The following is a 21734-nucleotide window of genomic DNA, read 5'->3' on the forward strand; positions in this document are numbered from 1 at the left end:
ACTGTGGGGTCAAGTTTTTTCCACTTCCTTAGGATAATGGCCTGACCTTTGACTCATGTTGGTGTCCCCTATATTCATTGGTTCATTCATTTGCTAATGTATTCATTCATCAAAAAGACCATGATCTGCTTGAAAAAGATGCATTCCTGCCCTCAAGGATTTTAGAGGCCCTGGTCTGTTAGTCATTGAAATAGTGTGGATTACACTCCCAGTACACCAAATCAATATTCCTCTAGTGGTAGCTTTTGTGAGCGTGGGCATATTCAGGGATGGCGTTCTTTACTGTGTGTGGTTGTGGGCTGGACCTTCCTATAGCCTTCTCTTCCTGTTTCCTATTGGTCCCATTGAACATGGCCGCTGCCTTATGCTCCCCTTACAGTGCCATTGCCATCACCCATACCCAGCTGTCAGAATGTTAGGGAAATTTGTTTGAGCATTGCAGATAGCCTACCCCACACCTTGAAAACTGGAATCCCAGAGACCGATTTTCAATGTACATTTACTGTGTGACATAGTACACAGTTTGTATCTAGTGATACTTGCATATGAAGCCCATATGCATGATCTTAATTATTAGTTGAATGCCGAAAATGTTGGTAAATTTCCTTCATGAGTGTGTTCTTTTGGAAAGGCTCATTATATCAGACATACTAAAAAAATTAATATAAACCAGTTCATTTATCTGCATATATAAAAGCCAATCAGTCAATGTACCTAATTTGTAGAAGACAGCGTGAACTTCATATTTCTGGATGCACATTGGATAGATGATAAACCATTCGATTGTTTAAAAACTAAATCTAAATCGACAAATTAAATATGTAAATACTATTTATCCAAGTAAAGTATGTAATTTCAGTCTAATTTGGACATAAATAATATTTTCACATTTCAAAGGACCTTAATTACTGGGGTTGATTAATTTACTTTAATATCTATTGAATGCAATTCCTTTTGGTAATAGGAAAAAGGAAACATATTCTGGGCTGACTCTGCCAGTAACTAGTTTTATGGCCCTGGAAATATCATTTCACATCTTTAGGCCTAAGGTTTTTCATCCATAAAGTAAGAGTTTATTCTAAAGACCTTTTTAGTTTCAAGTCTATGATTTTCATTATGTAAATGACTACCTCTTGACCTTTTGAAAGTAGTTATGTTAATGAGAAAAAATTGACATAAACCTACATACATATAAATATATCTTTATAGATAAGCATATATATATATATACATAATATGTGGATGTATATCCCAAGTACGTTTCTCATCATGTTTTCCCCTCCTTCTGTTCAAAATACAAGACTGCCAAGGAGAAGCAATTGAAATTTTGGAGTGAGAAGAAGATTCTTACTCCACCCTTCCTAATTGGGAAATGCCTCCTGTAGGAGGTAAGATTTAGGAAGCATAAAAGGAGTAAATGAGCTCTCTTTGCAAGTCTATAGGTCTCTCAACTGATAAATGCAGTATCTTACTTTAGTTTTCTATAAGATTTGGGGATCTAAACCCCTTTTAAACCATCTGGGTCAATGCCCACAGTTTGTCATAATTTCTCAATTAATTTTCAGTAAATGGAATGGTTATTGCTTGAGCTTTGGCCTCATAGAAATAACCTATTCTCAGGGCTAGATATAAAATTATACATTTCAGGAGAAAAATCAACTGAATATTCATAACGTTCTGTTGTCTTATAGTTATTCTGCTGTTTTCTTGTCTAAACAAACCGTGTACTGTATTCCAAATTAAAATAGAACACATTATTTCTTTCTGATGGTATGATGCAAATTTTGTATCCTTAACAGAGATGCTACATTTGGGGGAAAACTCTGTTTTTGTATGTGTTTTCAAATGATAGTTTACTGATGCAAATGTTGTTTGGAATTTGTTTTAGCATAATGGACTGTTTTCTGACTTTGATCCAATATTCAGGGATTTCCTTACTTTAGTTTTCCAGTTTCCAGTTTCCAACCTGATTATAGTAAGAAAAAAAAAAATTCTAAAAAAAAAAGAAAAACCTGAAAAACTCAATATTTCATAATCAGTTTCCTTTTTTTTTCCTTTAGCCAAACCAACAACTTTATCTCTTCCTTTGACCCCAGAGTCACCAAAGTAAGTATTAAGAAATGTAACCATTTTCAGAAAGGGAAGGGGGTTCTAATACATTTGGCTACAGCAACTCCATTTCAGTTTGTTTTTATAAATGTGCCATATCTTCCAGTGACCCCAAGGGTTCCCCATTTGAGAACAAGACTATTGAACGAACCTTAAGTGTGGAACTCTCTGGAACTGCAGGTAAGGCTTAAGTTTCACTTGGAACTCTGTATGTGTGTGTGTGTGTGTGTGTGTGTGTGTGTGTGTGATATGTATTAAATATTAGTGCATACTCTCCATGTGGTTAATGAAATTAACAAATAGTACGAGCAACAAGCAGCATTGGATAAGAAGTTACCTATAAATATTTTCACTTCTTTTTTTCTTTAAAGAGAAGACATTTATTGTGTGTCAGACCTGGGCCCAGGTATATACTAGTATACCAGATGCATACTATTGCTTTAGATCCCTAAATAACTCTGTGTCAGATTAAGACACCAAAACTTGAGCAGGAGGATAAATTAACGTTTATTCGTCTCCTACTCAATAAATGTGCCAGGCATGTAAGTGGTTTTGACTGGTTTCAGAATGACCTCATGAAACCTCATGAAGATAGTGGTAATTTTCTCATTTTTAAGATGAGCGTATACAATTCAGAAATGTTAAGCAACTTGCTCAGGATCACAGAGCTAGAAAGCAAGGAACAAAGTTTTGAACCCAAGTTTATTCACTATATCAGTGTTTTAATTGGGATATTTTCTCACTGACCATTACACTTAACTACTAGTATAATGTTCTCATATATATGTTACCATTTTTATATCTTTTCAGCAAAGGAGGAAAATGAAAATGTGCCCATTCACCAAAACAAAATGTACTTAGATATTTTTAAACAAGAGTGACTTTCTTCGCCATTTGGACTTCCGGATTCATTTAGTCAGTCTTACTTTATACACTGAAGAGGAAGGACCTTTAAAAGCTTGGAATAACCCCCAAGTAACTTAATAATCCACAGACTTCATAGGCAGACTGCTAAATTGGGTGTAAATGGTACCTTTGCACTGAATGCTTTAGGTTTAGGGAGAGAACTACACCAGAAAGTGAATCTTAGTCTGAACAAGAAGTTCCTTGGCTCTGGCCATTGTTGATAGGGGTAATGGAATAGTAACTTAAACAAGATGCTTTCAACCAGAGCTATAGTGGCTATGTACACCATGGTCATTGTCACTAAGTTTAATTTCACACTTTGAATTTGCTAAATTACCACCTTGTGAAAGGTCTACTGCATGATTGCATGATTTGGTCAAGCAGTAGTGTAGTTAATTTCATGGTATTTATATATATATATTGTGTGTGCCTGTGTGTGTCTGTGTGTGTATATACATATGCATATACATATACCTATGCAAATGTATACGTATCTTTATATGTATACATACATATATACATATATACTCACTTATAAGCATATACATAACATTTCTTAAATTATAATTAGTTATATGGTTATAAGTAACTTTTATGTATATATATCATATGCAGTAGAGGCCTTCTTATCTGACCAATAAGAATGAATATTTTGGTGGGCTTATCTAAAAAATTGATTGAAGTATACAGTTCTGTCATTTTCTTTTGCTTAAGTCATATAAAGAAACATTCAAATATCAAATATTTTTTATATAAGAAACAGAGACCTTTGCCTTGAACTTAAATGTCTTAACTGGCAATTCATTCATCTTTGTGGCACAGACTGTAGTAAGAATGTCTCTTAGATGGTATCCACTGTTCTTTTCTTGCTTTTTAAAGGAAAAGAATTAGAGATACATGTGTCGTAGTCTGAGTGCAAAATCTTTCTAGATTTTCATATAAATAAATAATAATCATGATTTCCCATGTTTTCCCAGTGTCTCTGATACCATCTGTCTACAACTAATTTGACAGCGCTTCTTTTGGTGACACACCTTTATTGATTCTTCTTATAGAAACAATTTTTTGTATGCTTCATTCAATGGCATCCTATTTTATTACTTTACGTAATTCTAGTTACCACTATAATAGACGTCAACTGGTTTGGGAAATACTACTGTGGCTCAGGACAACAACTCAGTTGAAAGGAATCTATTTACTATGAGTGTTCGGAAAGTTGTATTAGTCAGTTACTTTGTTTCAGAAGGGATGGAGAAAGCTTCCACTTTATACACCCACACCAAAGCTTCTATTAAAAGGTTTTTATTATTCTCTTACTATAAATAATTTAAGCTTACTATAAAAATGTCAAAAATATAAAGTAGTGGGAAAATATTTGTAAGTTTTTAAAGATTTATTTATTTATTTGAGAGAAAGAGAGAGAGAGAGTGAGAGAGAGAGAGGAAGCATAGCAGGGGGAAGGACAGAGGGAGAGGGAGAGGAAAACAATCTCAAGCGGACTCCCCGCTTAACACAGTGCCTAATGGGAGGCCTAGATCTCACAACTCTGAGATCAGGACCTGAGCAAAAATCAAGACCTGTGCTTGAGCACAGGCTTGTGCTCAACTGATTGAGCTAACCGAAGCATGCATATTCACAATTCTAAGATACAAAGTTACCAATGCATTTTTTTCCTATGGATAATTAGATATATTGTATTTCTACTATAATCATTTTGTGTATATAATTCTGCATCCTGATTTTTCAGTTAACATTTTAATGAGAAATTTTTATAGTATCACAGGCCCTTTATTATCATGCTTTTAGTGTGTCATAATAACATTAGTTTCAGTAAGTACATCAAAATTTATTTAATCATACTCCTCTTATAAATTTAGGCTGTTTTAAAGTGTTACCGTTTTGAAATAGCACTGCATTAGAAATGTTTGCTCATAATTTTTTTACTGAAGTGTAGTGGACAATGTTAAATTAGTTTCTGGTATACAACATAGTAATTCAGCCTTTCTATATATTATGTAGTGTTCACCATGATAAATATACTTACCATCTGTCACCATACAAGTTTATTAAAATATTATTGATTAATTCCCAATGCTGTACTTTTCATCCCCATGACATATTTATAACTGGAAGTTTGTACCTTTTAACCCCCTTTACCAGTTTTGCCCATTCCCCATCCCCCTCCCCTCTGGCAATCACCAGTTTGTTCTCTAAATTTATGAGTCTGTTTCTTAGTTGTTTATTTGTTTTGTTTTATTTTCTTAGATTTCACATAGAAGTGAAATCATATGGGATTTGTCTTTCTCTGTCTGAGATATCATTTATCATAAGACTCTCTAGATCCATTTATGCTTTCACAAACAACAAAATTTTATTCGTTTTTATGACTGAGTAATATTCCATTATATATATTATATCTTCTTTACTCATCTATTGCTTTTCTATCTTGGTTTTTATAAATAATGCTGCAATAAACTAGGGGTGCCTGTATCTCTTTTCACTAGTGTTTTCATTTTTGTTGAGAAAAAACCCAACAGAGGAATTACTGGATTATATGGTATTTCTATTTTTAATTTTTTTCAGGAATCTCCATATTGTTTTCCAGAGTGGCTACACTGATTTACATTTCCACTAGCAGCCACATGGTTTCCTTTTTTCCCCACATTCTCATCAATACTGTTGCTTCTTGTATTTTTGATAATAGTCCTTCTGACAGGTATGAGGTGACATCTCATTGTGGTTTTAATATTCCTTTTCCTGATGATTTAGTGATGCTGAGCATCTTTTCATGTGTCTGTTGGCTCTCTGTATCTATTTGGAAAAATATCTATTCAGGTCCTCTGACCATTTTAATCAGATATTTGTGGGTTTTTTGATTGTTTGTTTTGTTGTTGTTATTGTTATTATTGTTCTGTTCATAAATTTATCTTATTTTCTCAAGATAAATTCTTAGTAGTTTTTAATAGTGAATATAAAGATAAAATATCTTGGGGTCTTCTGGTATATGTTGCTTTCCAAAGTAGTGCTTTCATTTATAGCCCTATTAGCCTTACATGCCTATACTTGCTTTATTACATCCTTCCTAACATTGGATATCTTTGTTTTTGAAATGTTATATATATGAAATATCATTTTAATTGAATTCCTTCCATTAGTGAGGTTATGGTGTTACAAAAAAAGCACTCCTATTTTCTTTCTGCAAAGGTTTTAACATTTTTCTTATTGATAGATACCTAATTTTAGATAATTTAGTAATGATTCTTAATGTTTAGGAGCCTACACTTTTGAAAGACAAGTAGAGATATAAAGTACATACATTTTTTACATATTTAGAATCCTTGAAAATACATACAGTGGATTTATTTCTGTCAGTGAGCCAGAATTCCTCTGACTGGTTTAAATCCTTTCCTCTTGGGGCTTTTAAAGATTATTGGATACAATAGAAATCAATTTACCAACATGTTTTTAATACCTGCTCTTTACTTGCAATAGGATAGGTCTTAGTGGATATACAGCAAATGGAAGACCTAGAGACTGATCCGTGTAAAATATGAAGCATTGTCCTTGGCCTACTAAGTAAATGGTCTTGTGTTTAAGATGTGGGATTATAGGGTGTTGGGGAAATAACACACATTGCACACATAACATGAAGGCAAAATATTATTTATTACCTACAATGTTTTGTTACCTTCTAAGAAAGATGGGCCCAGGGGGTGTTTTCTAGTTTATTGAGTGTGGTGGTTTTAAGTGTGAAGATGCAAATTAGAGAAACTGAGGTAGGGACAAATTGCCTTTACAAAGTAGAAAGAATTTAGAGCTCTAGGAAAACAAGGGCCTGAGGAGGAACCTGGAGCATGCTGAAGGCGGCTGGAAAGAGAAGTTTGGAACTTGACTGGAGGGTGGTATAAAGAAGAGGTTTTTTGGATAGAGTTACTGTGTTTTTGAAATGCAATGCAGTATGTAATGGTTGTGATCTCCATCTCCTCAAACAATCTTTAGTATCATTTCTTGCATGGTAGAGAGATTTCAGGATGTGACAAACACTGATTGCACGTGAGGAGAATTACCAAAGGGAGAAAAGAAGTTATCCAGGGGAACTCTGTAACTTTGCTTCAAGTGAAATACAATGATTGCACAGAAGATTGAAAAGAACTATAAAGATGGTTCAAGGACTGAAAGAAGCATTGAGGTGATATCATTAGTGAAGGACCCAGGTGATCCATGGAAAAGGGTGTGGAGCGAACTATGCTCTCCATTGGCTAAACTGACATGGGGAGCCTTAGGGAGAAAACTATTTGTATCAGATTTGAACTGCACAGATGGAAAGGGAAGTTATTGATGGAGCAGAAGCAAGAAGGCAGGAAATCAAAGCGATGTTTGAGTCACACAGTACTTGGCAATGGGCAGTAAAATCAGTAAGGAACTATAAGATGAAGCATTTACTTTTCCACCTTTATCTTTTAATTGCTAAAATGCTTTTCTCTCTCCTTAATCTTTTCTGGGTCTTAGTTTCCTTAATGTTAAAGTCATATTTATAATCCCCAAATCAAATTACTGTCTAACTCGTAGGACTAAAACATAGGTTGAAAAATAAAATTGCCAGTATTCAACCATTTTTGACATCCAAAAATGGCAATTACATGTGCATTCAACCAGAATTTAAAAACTTTGTAAGCAGTGTAGCTCCAAATGAGAGTAGTCTACTATGATTTTCTAAAAGCAGACAGTATGGCTTAGTGAGGCTGTTCAAAATCTTGGCTCTATCATTGGACAAACCCAAGTTCAGGTTCAGATTCTGGATCTACCTTCTAGCAAGGTGGCCTTTGGTCATTTTAATTAACTTTTGCAAGACTCAGGATCCTAATGAGCCAAATGAAGATAATAACAGTACCTCTGTCTCATTGAGTTACTCTGAGGATAACTATGAAACATGAAAAAGGCTTCTTCCAGTGCCAGCATATATAAGTATTCAATAAATATGATATATTTAATTACGAATTCTGCATTAACTTTATTTGCTGAAGTGATTGTACCTTGTTGCTTCTCTTTTCAACTTTTGATTATCTTCACCTGTTCCCTTTCATTGACACTAATATTGTTTTTAATTTGGCAAGCTCATATATGAAGTTATATATTTTCTTTGTGGCAAAAATTCCTCTAATTCCCCCATAAAGCTGAACATACACTGTTTGGGTATGTGGGTATGGAATTTACCAAATCGAGGTAAAAATATCTCCTCTTTGATACTCTCTCAACAACAGCTCCTTTACATTATTACACATTCTGAGGTTAGGCATTCCCCAGTAAGCATGACCTACATGTTATCTTTTCCATTCCTTGGGCCATTTCATTGTTGAAAAAGCTATATGTTGACATCAGCTCTGTGGTGGACCCTGGGTTCAAAGCATGTCTGTCCAACTAGAGATGATATCTCTTTCCTGAAGCCTGAATTTTGAAGATAGTAGTCAACATCTGTTATATTAAATAGGTTTCATTTCACTTGCCAAGTGTCATTGATTGGTATTGGCTGTGAGGAGCATTGTGTTGAGGAAGATTCCAAGGCCAAATCTGTACTCAGTGAAAATGTTATGATCAATTAATGATGTCTGCCATGGGTGCAGCCAGGGGGTGGACAGGGGGGAAACAGTCATGTTGTTGATTCGTTGATCCTTGGTCTACAGTCTTAATCCATGTGGTTCTGGCCAAGGAAATGGATCAAGCTGTTGCCCAGGACCTTCTGGTATCTTCTTTTTCTTTATTCTCACAAATTTTAGTGAAATTTTCCAAACACTTAAGTACAAGTGTAAAGAGTCAACAATATTCCAAGATCTCCAGAATAATCCCTCTGCCCCATCTGCAGAGTCTTTGGGAAACAGGAGGGATGAGACAGGAAGTTTGCTTTATTAGGTATTGCCAGCTGGTCTGACTTTGTGATTGTCCTAAACTAGCTCATTTTGGCTGATAAAAAAAACACTTCTTTTTTACAGGTGTAAAAACCAATTTGATTTCAAAATAGCTGTTAGTAAAACAAGATGAGAGGAAAGAATGCTCTTTTGGCAGAAGGTATTTAAATCTATTGCATATGGAGATTTTCAGAGTGCTAGACTTTTTTTGTTTCTGAAATGGAAATGGCAAAGCAATGTCAGCTCAACTAGATGATGGTTTTAGCCAGCAGACAGACAAGAAAATTGGTTACAGACCAAAGTGGTTGACCCAAAATTTCACATATGTGTATATGTATGTGTAAATGTACATGTAAATTATTTTTAAAGTTCTTACTGTAAAAGTGATAGAAAGCAGCATAGCTATTTTATAACTAATTAGAGAAATGAGAAGAACTAAATAATCAGCAGTTTCATCACTCTAACACACTAGGTCTGAGTGATGTTGTCTTCCATTGGTATTTTCCTCATGGTTTTGATGAAGATGAATGATTGGTTTGCCATTTGTTTTTCATTTTATGTTTTGCCTAGGTTTAAATTGGCAATCATTCAAACTGCACTTTGGTGGATTTGTGCCTAAGAACCCACTCATTAGCCAATCAATTTGTGATTTCTTTTATGTAGACTTTTATATTATTATCCTTTTTGGACTTCCTATTTAAAGATTGATTTTGCTGGACAGAATATTGACTGACAGCATACATTTGCTGTACCCTTTTGGTATATGTGTCTTTTGTATGTGGCCTATCTTTGGGGAAATAAAGCAAAACAAAATATGAGCACTAGTTGGCAGTTTTAAAAGGAATACCCTAGAAAGAACTGGAAAGTGATTTTGACAGGTCATATAATCCATTCCTGAGCCCGAAGAATCTGAGAAAGGGAGACCCCACAAATTTTCTTTACAGCCCATTTCAATGTTTGGCAACTGTTACTGTCAGGGATTTCTTCCATGTTTCAACTATATCTTTCATTTTCTCTTTTTGATCTCTCTTCTTGACCCAACATCTGGAAATATTCCTTTTTTCCTGAGTTACCTTTTCAGGAAATAATAGCATCCAAATTTCTCATAAGCTAAGGATAACAAAGTACTTTCCTCTCCCACATCAACTTGCGGGGAGGGTTGGTGATGGCTGCCTGGCAGGACAGGTTTCCCCTCCCCCCAACCCTGATCCCCACTTCTGCTCCAGCACTGTGGGAAAGCGCATGGGCACCAATTAATATCTTCCATGAGCAAGATATTAAGAATGCTCTGACGCTTTTCTGTAAGGTGAGTTTGTTCCCTAGGAATCAGGGGTGTTACAGGACATGCTAAAAAAGGAGTAAAGGCAGGGGCACCTGTGGTCAGAGTAGCCTGGAGTGATGGCCACCAGAGTCCTGAGCAAGGTGTGAGAGTTTCCTCCCTGGGAGGGTTAACACTTCAGTGGCCGGCTTCTCTGCACCTCCAGGAAGTCCTGGGGAAGTTGGGGGCCAGGGAGAGCATGGGAGGAGCCTCTATAACAAAATATTCTCACTAGCGGAGCAGTAAGGATTCATACTTAGTATCAGCCCTTACTGTGAACTCTTGACACCCACTCCAAGTTCTTGAAACATAAAATATAAGAGTAGGATAAACCACATACATCTCTGCCCAGTCCTTCTTTTTTGGTAAGTTTTTAAGTGAATTAGAAGCTCATGAATTTTGGAACACTGAAAAGAAATAAAATAAAATAAAATGAAAAAACAAACAAACAACAAACAAAAAAACAACCCACAAAACTCATCTTCTCATTGGTTTTCCTTAAGAAATATTTCAATTGACATGAGACCTAAGATAAATCCCGTTGTCAAAGAAACTAAAGCAAATCACAGAGCAATAGATTCTATGAAATGTTATAAACTACTAAAAAAAAAACAAAACCTGCTGAATTCATTGGTTGGATTGTGGGGGACACACACACACACACACACACACACACATATACACACATACATCCCAGAGGAGTCATCATTTATCACAGTCATTCAATTAAACAAACAAACCCAAAAGAGAATTCCTCAAAGAAAATCATTTTGTGGTACCTAATGAAAAACAAACCAAAACTGGTCTCTGACTTTTTTTTTTTTTTTTTTTTTTTTTAAATAAAAGGGCTGTTGACAAAGATGACTGTGGAGTGTGTAGCACTTCTCCCCGATTTGCTGTGCGGAAGTGCGTAAGTGTGAGTGATGCGGAGGTACTTGTTTATTATAGAACACATTTCAATGCAGTAATCATAAATATTGCTAAGGTTGTGCTCTGTTGAAATATGACCTACATACTCTTGATTGTTTGTGTTACGTGATTTGTCTGACACCCATTACATTCTGGGTAATAGCAGCCATTTGTTGCTCTGCACAGCAGGCTCTTTTGACAAAAGAAAATAGGCAGTAATAAAAAAGCTATAGTCTGAATTACATTCTGCACAGCGCTGCACTGCTGAGAGTTTGTGCAAGTGTGTTAACAATGCTCTGAACTGCCTCTTGTCAGCCTTCAGCCTGTAATGGCCATCTGTCCTCACATAAATCTGTCAAAACCTGCTAAGTTCAAGAGAGAGCATGGAATATACCTTGTACTGTCAACACCGAAATGTACACATTCCCCAGAAAATCAACACACAGGAAATAATCCAGAGGTTATGGGAAGCATTAGCACTGTTGATTTAAGCTTGTGGGGTGAAATTGAGAGTCTGGCCATTAGAGGGACGAGGAGCAAAGGTAGTGGCGTGAAGGAATTGAATATTGACTGGCCTCGGAACATGGGGGACTGAGCCCTGCTGGGCGACAGGGAGAGACTCAGGTTCAGCAAGGGGTCTCTGTCCCATCAGTGGCTGTTAAAAGTTTGACACTATGTTTAAAAGAAAGAAAAAAAAGAATCAGAAGAAGAAGAAGAAGAAGAAGAAGAAGAAGAAGAAGAAGAAGAAGAAGAAGAAGAAGAAGAAGAAGAAGAAGAAGGAGAACCAGTGCTTCTCACACTTTTGTTTTGCTTTTGCTTTGTTTTGCTTTGGGTCTCCACTCTATCTGGAAATAGATTTTCAAATAAGCACTGGTGGTTCCCTCCTTCAGATTTCTCAGTCTTGCTTGGAGATCTTCTCTGAATAAATTTCAGTAAACAGTAAAAAATTTAGGGAATTATCTGAATTGTTTTCCCCTTACCCACCTATTCACTAATCCTAAAATGGCGTCAATCTATTAGGCAACTATTATTATTATCATTATTATTATTATTTTAACAAGGAGTGCCAACAGAAATTTACAACCCTGCTATTTTCATGTGTAGGGTGTATTTGGTTATCTCCGTGTTTCTGTAAATTTAAAGCACATGGGTAAAAACATGAACTTACTTCAAGTTTTGAAGATTTGCCCATTTGCTAAAAGGGACCATGAAGTCCCTGATGTACCTACCAGCATCTGGTGTATTACCTAGCACAGAGTAAATGTTCAATAAATGTCTGTTCCCATTGCTACAGGCTGCCTAAGATGTTAGGAAGGTAAAAGGCTTGGCTTTTAACTCAAAACAAACAAACAAACAAACAAACAAAAAAACCCCACAGCTACAATCAGGGTGTCACCACTCCCAAGAGCAACTTGAGAATCAGTTATTTAAGCAATAATGAGCTTAGGTACTAGGACAAGGGTTTCAAATGTTCAAGACTAAAAAGAATTTCTATATTTAAAATCCCTAGATAGCTGAGCTATTTTTAGAACTAGTCTCTCTTTAATAGTGGCCTAATTTGGTGTTTCTGAAGTTTAGGGTTTCTTTTTATACGTCTAGAATGTCAGTCAAAATACACGTACCTGAGAACAAGGCAGAGTGAGGTATGGACACGACAGGACAGAGGCTCTCCGTATGTGGTCCATGAACCACATCATTAAAAATATTTGACCAGCTTCCCAAGTTATTCTTGGGTCACTGAAATGTAAGACCCATCAATAAAGGAGAATCTATAAAATATTTTTTAAAGATTTTATTTATTTATTTGACAGAGAGAGAGAGCATGCACAAGCAGGGGGAGCAGTAGAGGGAGAGGAAGAAGAAGGCTCCCCCCTGAGTAAGAAGCCCAGTGCAGGGCTGGATCCCAGAACCCCACCACTATGACCTGAGCCAGAGGCAGCCGCTTAACTGACTGAGCCACTTAGGTGCCTTTAGGGAAAAAATAAATAAATAGGCGAGTAAGAATTTTTGCAAAAATAAGCCCAGGCAACATTTCCACTAAGAGCATATCATCTATTTGGACTGACAGGATAAAAGATATATCCAAAAAGAGATGAACAAGAATATATAGCACTATCCGATAAGTGTCTAATGAGTGATCCTGACAGTAAATTATTAGGAAAGTAAAAACTACCCTAGTTTGGGAACCATAAAAAGATTTATGAAATTGAATTTTAGAATGTTGGGTGTCGTTTCTCCATTCAAGGGCTATGCCATTTGGAATATTTGACTGTTACATTTTCAGCAAAGAGAGATTATTCATCATTATTTCTTTGAGCATCTTAGCCTGCTATGAGAAATATCTGAGAAATTGTCATTTGTTTTGGGGGGGCATTAATAGCTTTAAATTTGTCTTAATGGCAATTGAAGGTAGAATGCAGTCGAAATCAGTGTTATGACAGGGCAGTGCAAAAGGTAAAGAAAATGAGGGAAAAAGGGAGAGAGAAAGGAGAAAGACTGATTATGTAGGAATTTCTTAGATGGAGGAAAAGACCTACTTGTCCATGAAAGAGGGAACAAAAGGAGAGTGGGCCTCAGGGACACAGATGTTTCATTCAGTAATATGTCACCTCTCGGTTATCTTCCAGCGAAGAGTGTCTGGCTGCTAACTCGAGGAAGCTTTGCTGGGACCCTCATTGTGTCCCTTCTCTTTGTGTTAGTATTCCCTGTCTTACTGAGCTTTTCTGGGATGCAGTTCCAAAGTTAAATTACTTTGCATTCTTGTAGCTTTGCCCTCCTCATTTAAGGAGCATTAGTGATGCATAATAAAAATTGCCAAATATTAGTGTAAAATATTTTATTATAGAGGAAATATTAAAATTAGTTTCTTCCATCTCTTTACTGTAAAGTGGGAGAAAGAGGCAGGATCTATCTGTTCATACCAAAATTTCAAGTGGTTTTCTGTGACCTACTTGATTATGTGTGTGTGTGTCTGTGTGTACCTACATACATCTATATATATATATATCTATATATATATTTTTTTTTTTCCTTTCTCCAACAAGGTTAGATGTCTCTGTCATTTCCTTGAAATGTGCGGTTGCCTTAAGTCTAACCCCAGGCTTGTTAGCAGACGTGAAGTTCTTTTCTGCTGAATAGCCTTCACCCATTCTCCTAAATAGAAAATGTGTTGTAAATTCAAATATTCCCCTGTAAGCATAATGTCATTTGAACTCCAGCCTGCCCTTCTTCAAAGTTCCTTGGACTCTGGAGCCATTTCCCGATTATCCTCCCTCCGTGTAAAGGGCCATGTAGAACTTGCTCGGGGTTAAAACAGAGGAGACAACTGTAATTCAGACTCTCCCATGACGGCATCTGATGAAATTGTCCTGCTCTTCCCTCGAAAAGGACGAAAGGCACCCACTGATGGGGTTTCTCTTGTCTCCCTTTATTTTTTTTTTTCTACTTTTTTAATTAGTTGGTTGCTGAAGTTTGGATCGGTTTCAATCCTTCAGCCTCATCGCCCGCTCCGATGTTGTGCTCTAAATAAAATGGTCCGCTGGCACTGCAGTATTTAGTGTTTCTGTTCATTTAGGCTTCTGTTGCAGAATCATATTTTAGACAGAATGTATTAGTTATGCTTACAAGAAAGTATTATACCTACATTAGCCATGGTTTACTAAGTTAATGAACTGTGGAGACAAAGAATCATTGCCGTCAAGCTGCAGAGTCGTCTGGTTCCCTGCCTTGGTCTGTCATGTTTTTCTGAACTTACTTTAAGCTTGTCTCTGTCACTCTGACCCTGCCCCACATTTGTGGTCATCCTGTATTTTTTTTTTTTTAAGTTGTCTAGTTCTTGGGCTTCTTGATTGCAGACCAATTTCTGATCCACTCGTACGCTCCACAGCTTTCTTTGAGGACGGATGCTACCAAAGCTACTCTGTGATTCCCCAGGGCCACCCGGTTAATTCTCCACAAGGCAGACAGACAATGCCCTTGGAAGTGTGAGCTTTGGTAATGCCGGGTGCGTGGAGGCCTGTAGGGAGGCGTTAATGTTTTCTCAGAAGCAAGATCTGTTAGCATGGGCGTTTAAAATACAGAACATCACGGATTTCACTGATGCCTGGCCGTCGTGAGATTTGTCTTTTCTTGGTGGCAGAGGCTGAGGGGGAGAGAGGCCCGTTTTCAGGTCTTGACATGATTTCGTTTTCTTCTTTGTCACCATTGTCTGAAATCCCCCAGAAGTGAGGGCAACGTATCCTGCAATTTAACAGCATTATCTCCGTCTCTTGTCTCTCTCCCCACCCCCTACCCCTCCTTGTTGTTGTTGTCCTGTTTTCCCCTTTTTACCTTCAGGCCTAACTCCACCCACAACTCCTCCTCATAAAGCCAACCAAGATAATCCTTTCAGGACTTCTCCAAAGCTGAAGTCCTCCTGCAAGACGGTGGTACCTCCGCCCTCGAAGAAGCCTCGGAACAGTGAGCCTTCTGGCGCCCAAGGCAATAACTCCACCAAGAAAGGGCCGGAGCAGTCTGAGTTGTACGCGCAGCTCAGCAAGACCTCCGTGCTCACCAGTGGACACGAGGAAAGGAAGGCCAAGCGGCCCAGTCTACGGCTGTTTGGTGACCATGACTATTGTCAGTCAATTAATTCCAAAACTGAAATACTCATTAATATATCAAAGGAGCTCCAAGACTCTAGACCTCTAGGATATAAAGATGCCTCCTCCGACTGGCAGGGGCAGGTCTGTTCTTCCACGGATTCAGACCAGGGCTTCCTGACAGAGACTTCGGAGGCGGGCAAGCAGGTCTCTCCTTGCAGCACCAGAAAACAGCTCCAAGACCAGGAAATCCGAGCTGAGCTGAACAAGCACTTCGGTCATCCCAGTCAAGCTGTTTTTGACGACGAAGCAGACAAGACCAGTGAACTGAGGGACAGTGATTTCAGTAATGAACAATTCTCCAAACTACCTATGTTTATAAATTCAGGACTAGCCATGGATGGCCTGTTTGATGACAGCGAAGATGAAAGTGAGAAACTGAACTACCCTTGGGACGGCGCGCAGCCCTATTCATTGTTCGATGTGTCGCCTTCCTGCTCTTCTTTTAACTCTCCTTGTAGAGATTCCGTGTCACCACCCAAATCCTTATTTGCTCAAAGACCCCAAAGGATGCGCTCTCGTTCAAGGTCCTTTTCTCGACACAGGTCGTGCTCCCGATCACCATATTCCAGGTCAAGATCAAGGTCCCCAGGCAGTAGATCCTCTTCAAGGTAAACCTTGCCAACGCCCACCCAAAGCGTGAGGTCCACAAAAAGCTTTCAAAACCCACAGACAGCCCAGGCCCCTCTCGCCAGGCGATTCCCAACACCTCCGGAGCTAACCAGGTTGTTGTTACACAGATATGCCTCCTCATCTTCTCTGAAATCTGTCAGCCTTGAGCACAGGGCCTGGAGCTAGTCGCATCACAGAGAGCAATTTGTAAGAAACTTGCTCATCTAACTTTTTCCATTACCCGGAGAGCTGCCCTGTGCCAGGATAGTTGAGATCCACGCGAGATAAAGCTGACAGTGTAGCAGACTGGTGCCCAGCATTAACATCAGTAAGAGAGCCTGGGAGAGAATACATCACTTCCAGACCTCTAAGCTGACCAAATGATCACAAACTGTCACCGGGAAATCTCACCAGTAGCTAGGAAGAAAAAGAGCCACTTTATGTCCTACGGTATTTCCAGGGCATGCTCAGCTGGGCTGATAAAGCAGGGTTAAGGGGCAGTTGCAAATGCCCTTTCTGTTTCTCCTCTCGCTCGCAGATCTTGCTACTACTATGAGTCGAGCCACTGCAGGCACCGCGCACACCGAAATTCTCCTCTGTGCGCAAGATCACGTTCCAGGTCGCCCTACAGCCGTAGGCCCAGGTAAGGACCGGGTCATTTACCTTCCATTCCTCCTGTTCCCCCTCCTCTAGATGACACGAGCTAGCTCACTCCCTGCCCCCTCCCCAGTTCCTGATTCATTGTGCCTGTGTAAACGGAGGCGGTTGACTTAATGATGAAGTTGTGTTTCTCAGGTATGACAGCTACGAGGAATATCAGCACGAAAGGCTGAAGAGGGAAGAATACCGCAAAGAGTATGAGAAGCGGGAATCTGAGAGGGCCAAACAAAGGGAGAGGCAGAGGCAGAAGGCAATTGTAAGCAGCTTGGAGCTCACTTTTGCTTTAAAGGAGGGTTTCTTTTCCTTCCTTTCTTCTTTCTCTCTTTTTTTCTCTTTCGCTCTCTCTCTTTTTTCCTCGCTCCCTCCCTCCCTCCCCCTTTCTTCTTTTCTTTCCTTTTCTCTTCTTTTCTTTCTTCCTTTGTTATAGATTAGAAAATCAACTAAAGCTAAGGCTTTGTTAGAATATGCAATATTCCGCAGCCTTTTGATTTTAAAACATCAGAGGGTTCCCAAGCTCTCCTGACATAGATGATGGGGAAGCAAAATGTTAAATGAGTGTATGTTCTTATACATACTTCATATTTCTCATTCATCTGCAAACCCATGACTGTTTTCCAAAATGGAGGGAGCAGGGACTGCATTTTTGTCAGAGCGGGAAATGAGGCCATATCCGTGTTTGGTTTCAGTTTTTGTCTCTTGGGCAGATGTTGGAATTGGATTGTCCATGAAGGGACTGGGTTCAAGCTGGATTTGAAGGAGGCAGGGGAGGAGGAGCGGCTAAAAAGTCATCGTTTTGGACCTGTGCTGGGTCAGGATCTCACTGAGTAGTTGATACAGCTGCATTTCTCATGAACTGCTTTGCAATAAACCCTTCCACATTTTGGGACTACTTAACGGCAGGGTACCGTGTTTCCTTGACTTACAGACATTACTGATCCTTTGGTCTAAAGCTCCAGGTTAGACCGAACTTGTTTGTTCTCCGCAGGTCAGTAGTTTTTCAGCACCCGCTCGCAAACGGGTAGTCTTTACCCCACCTCCCTCCTATTGCTTATCAGCCTAGAACTCCCAAGGCAGAAACCCATCACTCCACTTGTCAGTCTTGTCCATGGCAGACATTCCTAATCGATTGTGGAACTCTTCCCACTGAGCCCTCAGGGAAGCTTTCGGTCTCTCCCACCTTAGTGCTTCAGGGAGCCCTGAGTAATCAATCAGAAGTGGCACCATTTTGTTCACTTCAGCTGCCTATCTCTGATAGCTCCTGAGAGTCATTTCAGTTAGATCAGCTTTTCACCTATCTTGCATAGAAAGTAACCAACATTTAGGGAAATGACTGCTCACTGTAAGATTTATATAGGGCCTCTAAGAAAACCTCCTACCATCCACAAAATCTTGAAAAACCTACATAAAAGAACTGACTAATGGAGTCAAAATCAAGCAGTAGCTGACCATTATCAACCAGAGGGAAAAGGTGAACTGAGAGGATTGTTGGTTGCAGGTTCTCAAGGAGAAGAAGGGAGAAGTGATTGAATACTTAGGCTAAAGGTCTAGGGTGTTTGTTGTCCTTTAATGTTGAATCTACCTAAGGCTGAATCAAAAGTCCTGTGCAAATTACAATACTTTTGCTCATTTTTCTCAACTTTCAAATGAGCTGTGATATTAAGAGCTGCCACAGTGTCATTAGTTAACACTTAAGACTAATGAAAATTAAAAATTCAATTTTTCTAATTTTGCTATAGTTAATTAATAGCCTGTTCAATAATTATAATAACTCACATTTATATAATGCCATATAGTTTACAAAGCCTTTTAATATGGCACATTTGAGTTAATCTTTACAAAAAAGAATCATGTTGAGCAAGCATGTAGGAAAATAGTTATTTCAGTGTTTGCACATTCATATTTTATAAAATCCTTCATGTTTCTTCCCCAAAGTATCACATTGAAGAGAGAGATTAATAGTTTTATCATGTATTAGCTCATTTGGGCAAAATACACCACTATATCCAAAGTTGTGGATAAATATAGCTATACGGCATGTGCTTCTTTTCTTTCTTCCAAAGAGAAGTCAGTACCAGATAATCAACAAAAGTGCATAAAAGGAGGGAGGGGTCTTTTCATTAGTTGGATCTTTCCAAAACATCAGATAATGTGATTGGTCTACATTCCATAATTGATAGCTTCATCAAATGCAACCTTGATGTCACTATTATAGTACAAATGTCAAGTTGGCTTAAATTAAGTTACTAAAAATTAAGCATTTGTCAGAATTTTCACTTTGAGTTTTTTTTTTTTTTAAATTTTTGTTTTGGAAAAGAAGATTAAAATAACAACACCACCCCCAGAAGTAGGACATAGAGATTATTTACTTTACCAACACAGTGGACTATAGTTAATAAGAGCTTAATGTAAAGATTTGGGATTTACTCTTAAACTAATCCCCTCTTGGACAATGATATGCTATTTCTGCTTAACATGAGTGAAAACTCATGATCCTTTATGTGACAAACATTTGCTAGGTACTTGGGACATAAAATTAGGTAGGACCTGGTCCACATATCCAGAGAGGTTCAAGGTCCTCTCGTGGTAAATGGGGGAACACCTAGACCTGAGAGTGACAGAGAGCATCTGTAGAGAGGGTGAGATTATTCTGAAATCGAAAGAGAAGGAGGGGAAAGTTTCTCTACACCTGTGCTGTGCAATATGGTGGCTGCTGGGCACACAACAAATGCAGCTAGTTGTGAATTAAGATGCACTAATAAACGTGATTGGATTTCGAAGACTTAGTTCAAAAGAAAAGTATAAAATTCCTCGTTAATACTTTTTATATCAATGCTGTTGAAACAATAGTATTTTGGATATATGGAGCTAAATAAAATACAATATTAAAATTAAATTTTCTGTTTCTTTTTACTTTTTAAAATGTGCCCCTTAGAGAATTTAAAATTGTATATACTGCATTATATTTTTATTGAACGTTGCTATTCTCGGCAGAAGCTAGAGCTCACACTAAGTCCCTGGCCAAGAGCAAGGTATATTGGGAAACTTCTAGTCATTTAACCAGAATACTGGGGCACAGGAGCAATAGGAAATGAGTCTTAGGGATCTGGATTTCATGACCGTATGGAAGCCAGATCCTTAAAGTGACTTACAAGTCATGATAAAGATTGTAAAGTCTATCTTAAAGGCATAGTGGAATTACTGAGTTTACCCCTGGAAAGATTTTCTGATCAGTTTCCTTCCTCAAGATGATCTGCTTCCTTATGCCACAGTGCATTTGTAAAATGCATGTTTATGGACTTGGGTGCAGAGATACATTCAATGGGTTTTGACTCATTTGATTGGTTTAGCTTGAGATGTCATTCACAAAACAGCTAAAGGAAATAGGACAGTCTGCCCAAGCTGGTTGGGTAGGTGATTTCCCTTCATATTTTTGAGACACCCTTGAATTACTGAACAAGTAGCAAATTATGTTTGGTATATCTATGGTATGGTGATGGTTGTCTATTAATTCAGATCAGTCAGATAATGAGAGGACAAGCAAAGGAGAAGCTCAAACAGGAAATAAAAAACAGTGTTAAAATCATCTAATAATTGATATTTAATAAAATTCGTCTTTGCTACCTTTGTCTTGTAGTATATATTTCTGTCATTTTGTGTTCCATGGAGCATGAAGATGATTTAGGAAGTCTTTATACTTTTTCATTGCTTATGCATCTAAAAGTCTTTATCCAGACCACCCTGACTGCAGCAAATCTGAGAGTTAAGAAAAGGCTGATAATTCGTAGTTACTGACATAGAATCCTACATTGTGGTTGACCATCACCATTGTTTTAGTTGCTCCTTTCCTCCATTTTCCACCAAAATCTTTTGTCAAGAACCACTTCACCCTCTACCTTCCTTAGCCTCCTAGGCTTACAGTCATTCAGGTTAATCAGAACTCTGCAAGCCAGAGTTTGGTACTTAATGTCTAAACTGTCACTGCTCTCATTTCTTGTGAAGTTCTAAGTCCAGCTCCATTTGCAGTCAGTACAATTTCCTGCCAGAAAACATGATAATGGGATGTTAATTTAAAGGGCAAATCTACACATGAGGATATGGCTCAGTGCTCGAAACCCAAACCAAGTGTGCCTGGGCAATGACAGTACCACTTCATTTCTCTCTTCCCTTTGTCAGTCTGCAGCCCAGGAGCCAGGAACAGCGCTTCATCACGAATAATTATCAGCTCCTTCCAAATGAAAAAAAAAGAAAAGTAATTTTTCATAGTTGTTATTTTTGGAGAAAATAGTTCTCTATCCAAACCTCTTTCAAGAGATACTTCCTGTGGATTAGAATATATGTTCTATAATTAATTGAAGCTCACTATTTTGAAATTATCAATTTTATTGGGAGTTGTCCCAAAGTTTCTGTCTTTTCAGTGTTTCCTTGCACTTAGCCCTAGTAGACTAGCCTGGATTTATTCACACTGATCCAACCTTGGACTCTAAGGAAGAGTATTCTTGGGTTGTACTTAAAGGCAAGTACCTTTGGAAAACTGATGCTGTCATTTTGTTTCTCCCCTAATAGTGCCCTCTAGTATTAGATACTTAATGAATGCCTACAGAATTAGATAGTGTAATCAGTACTAAGAGAAAGAGAGAACCCCCCCTTTTTTTATATATATATTTTGTCAAGGTTTTG

At 38.0% G+C, this 21734-nt stretch overlaps 1 protein-coding gene across 6 annotated transcripts in view; it reads left to right on the forward strand.

The window, feature by feature from the left end:
- Positions 1-21734, forward strand: part of PPARGC1A (PPARG coactivator 1 alpha) — a 646737-nt gene that overhangs the window by 609831 nt on the left and 15172 nt on the right. For all 6 annotated transcript variants that reach the window (XM_082727447.1, XM_082727451.1, XM_082727448.1 and 3 more), the window contains 5 exons: positions 2061-2106; positions 2216-2289; positions 15481-16396; positions 16936-17040; positions 17193-17313. In XM_082727447.1, coding sequence (XP_082583573.1) covers positions 2061-2106; positions 2216-2289; positions 15481-16396; positions 16936-17040; positions 17193-17313 — 1262 coding nt within the window. The remainder of the gene's footprint in view (positions 1-2060; positions 2107-2215; positions 2290-15480; positions 16397-16935; positions 17041-17192; positions 17314-21734) is intronic.

Source organism: Mustela nivalis (assembly GCF_964662115.1).
Source record: "Mustela nivalis genome assembly, chromosome: 4".
NCBI classification, from domain to species: domain Eukaryota; kingdom Metazoa; phylum Chordata; class Mammalia; order Carnivora; family Mustelidae; genus Mustela; species Mustela nivalis.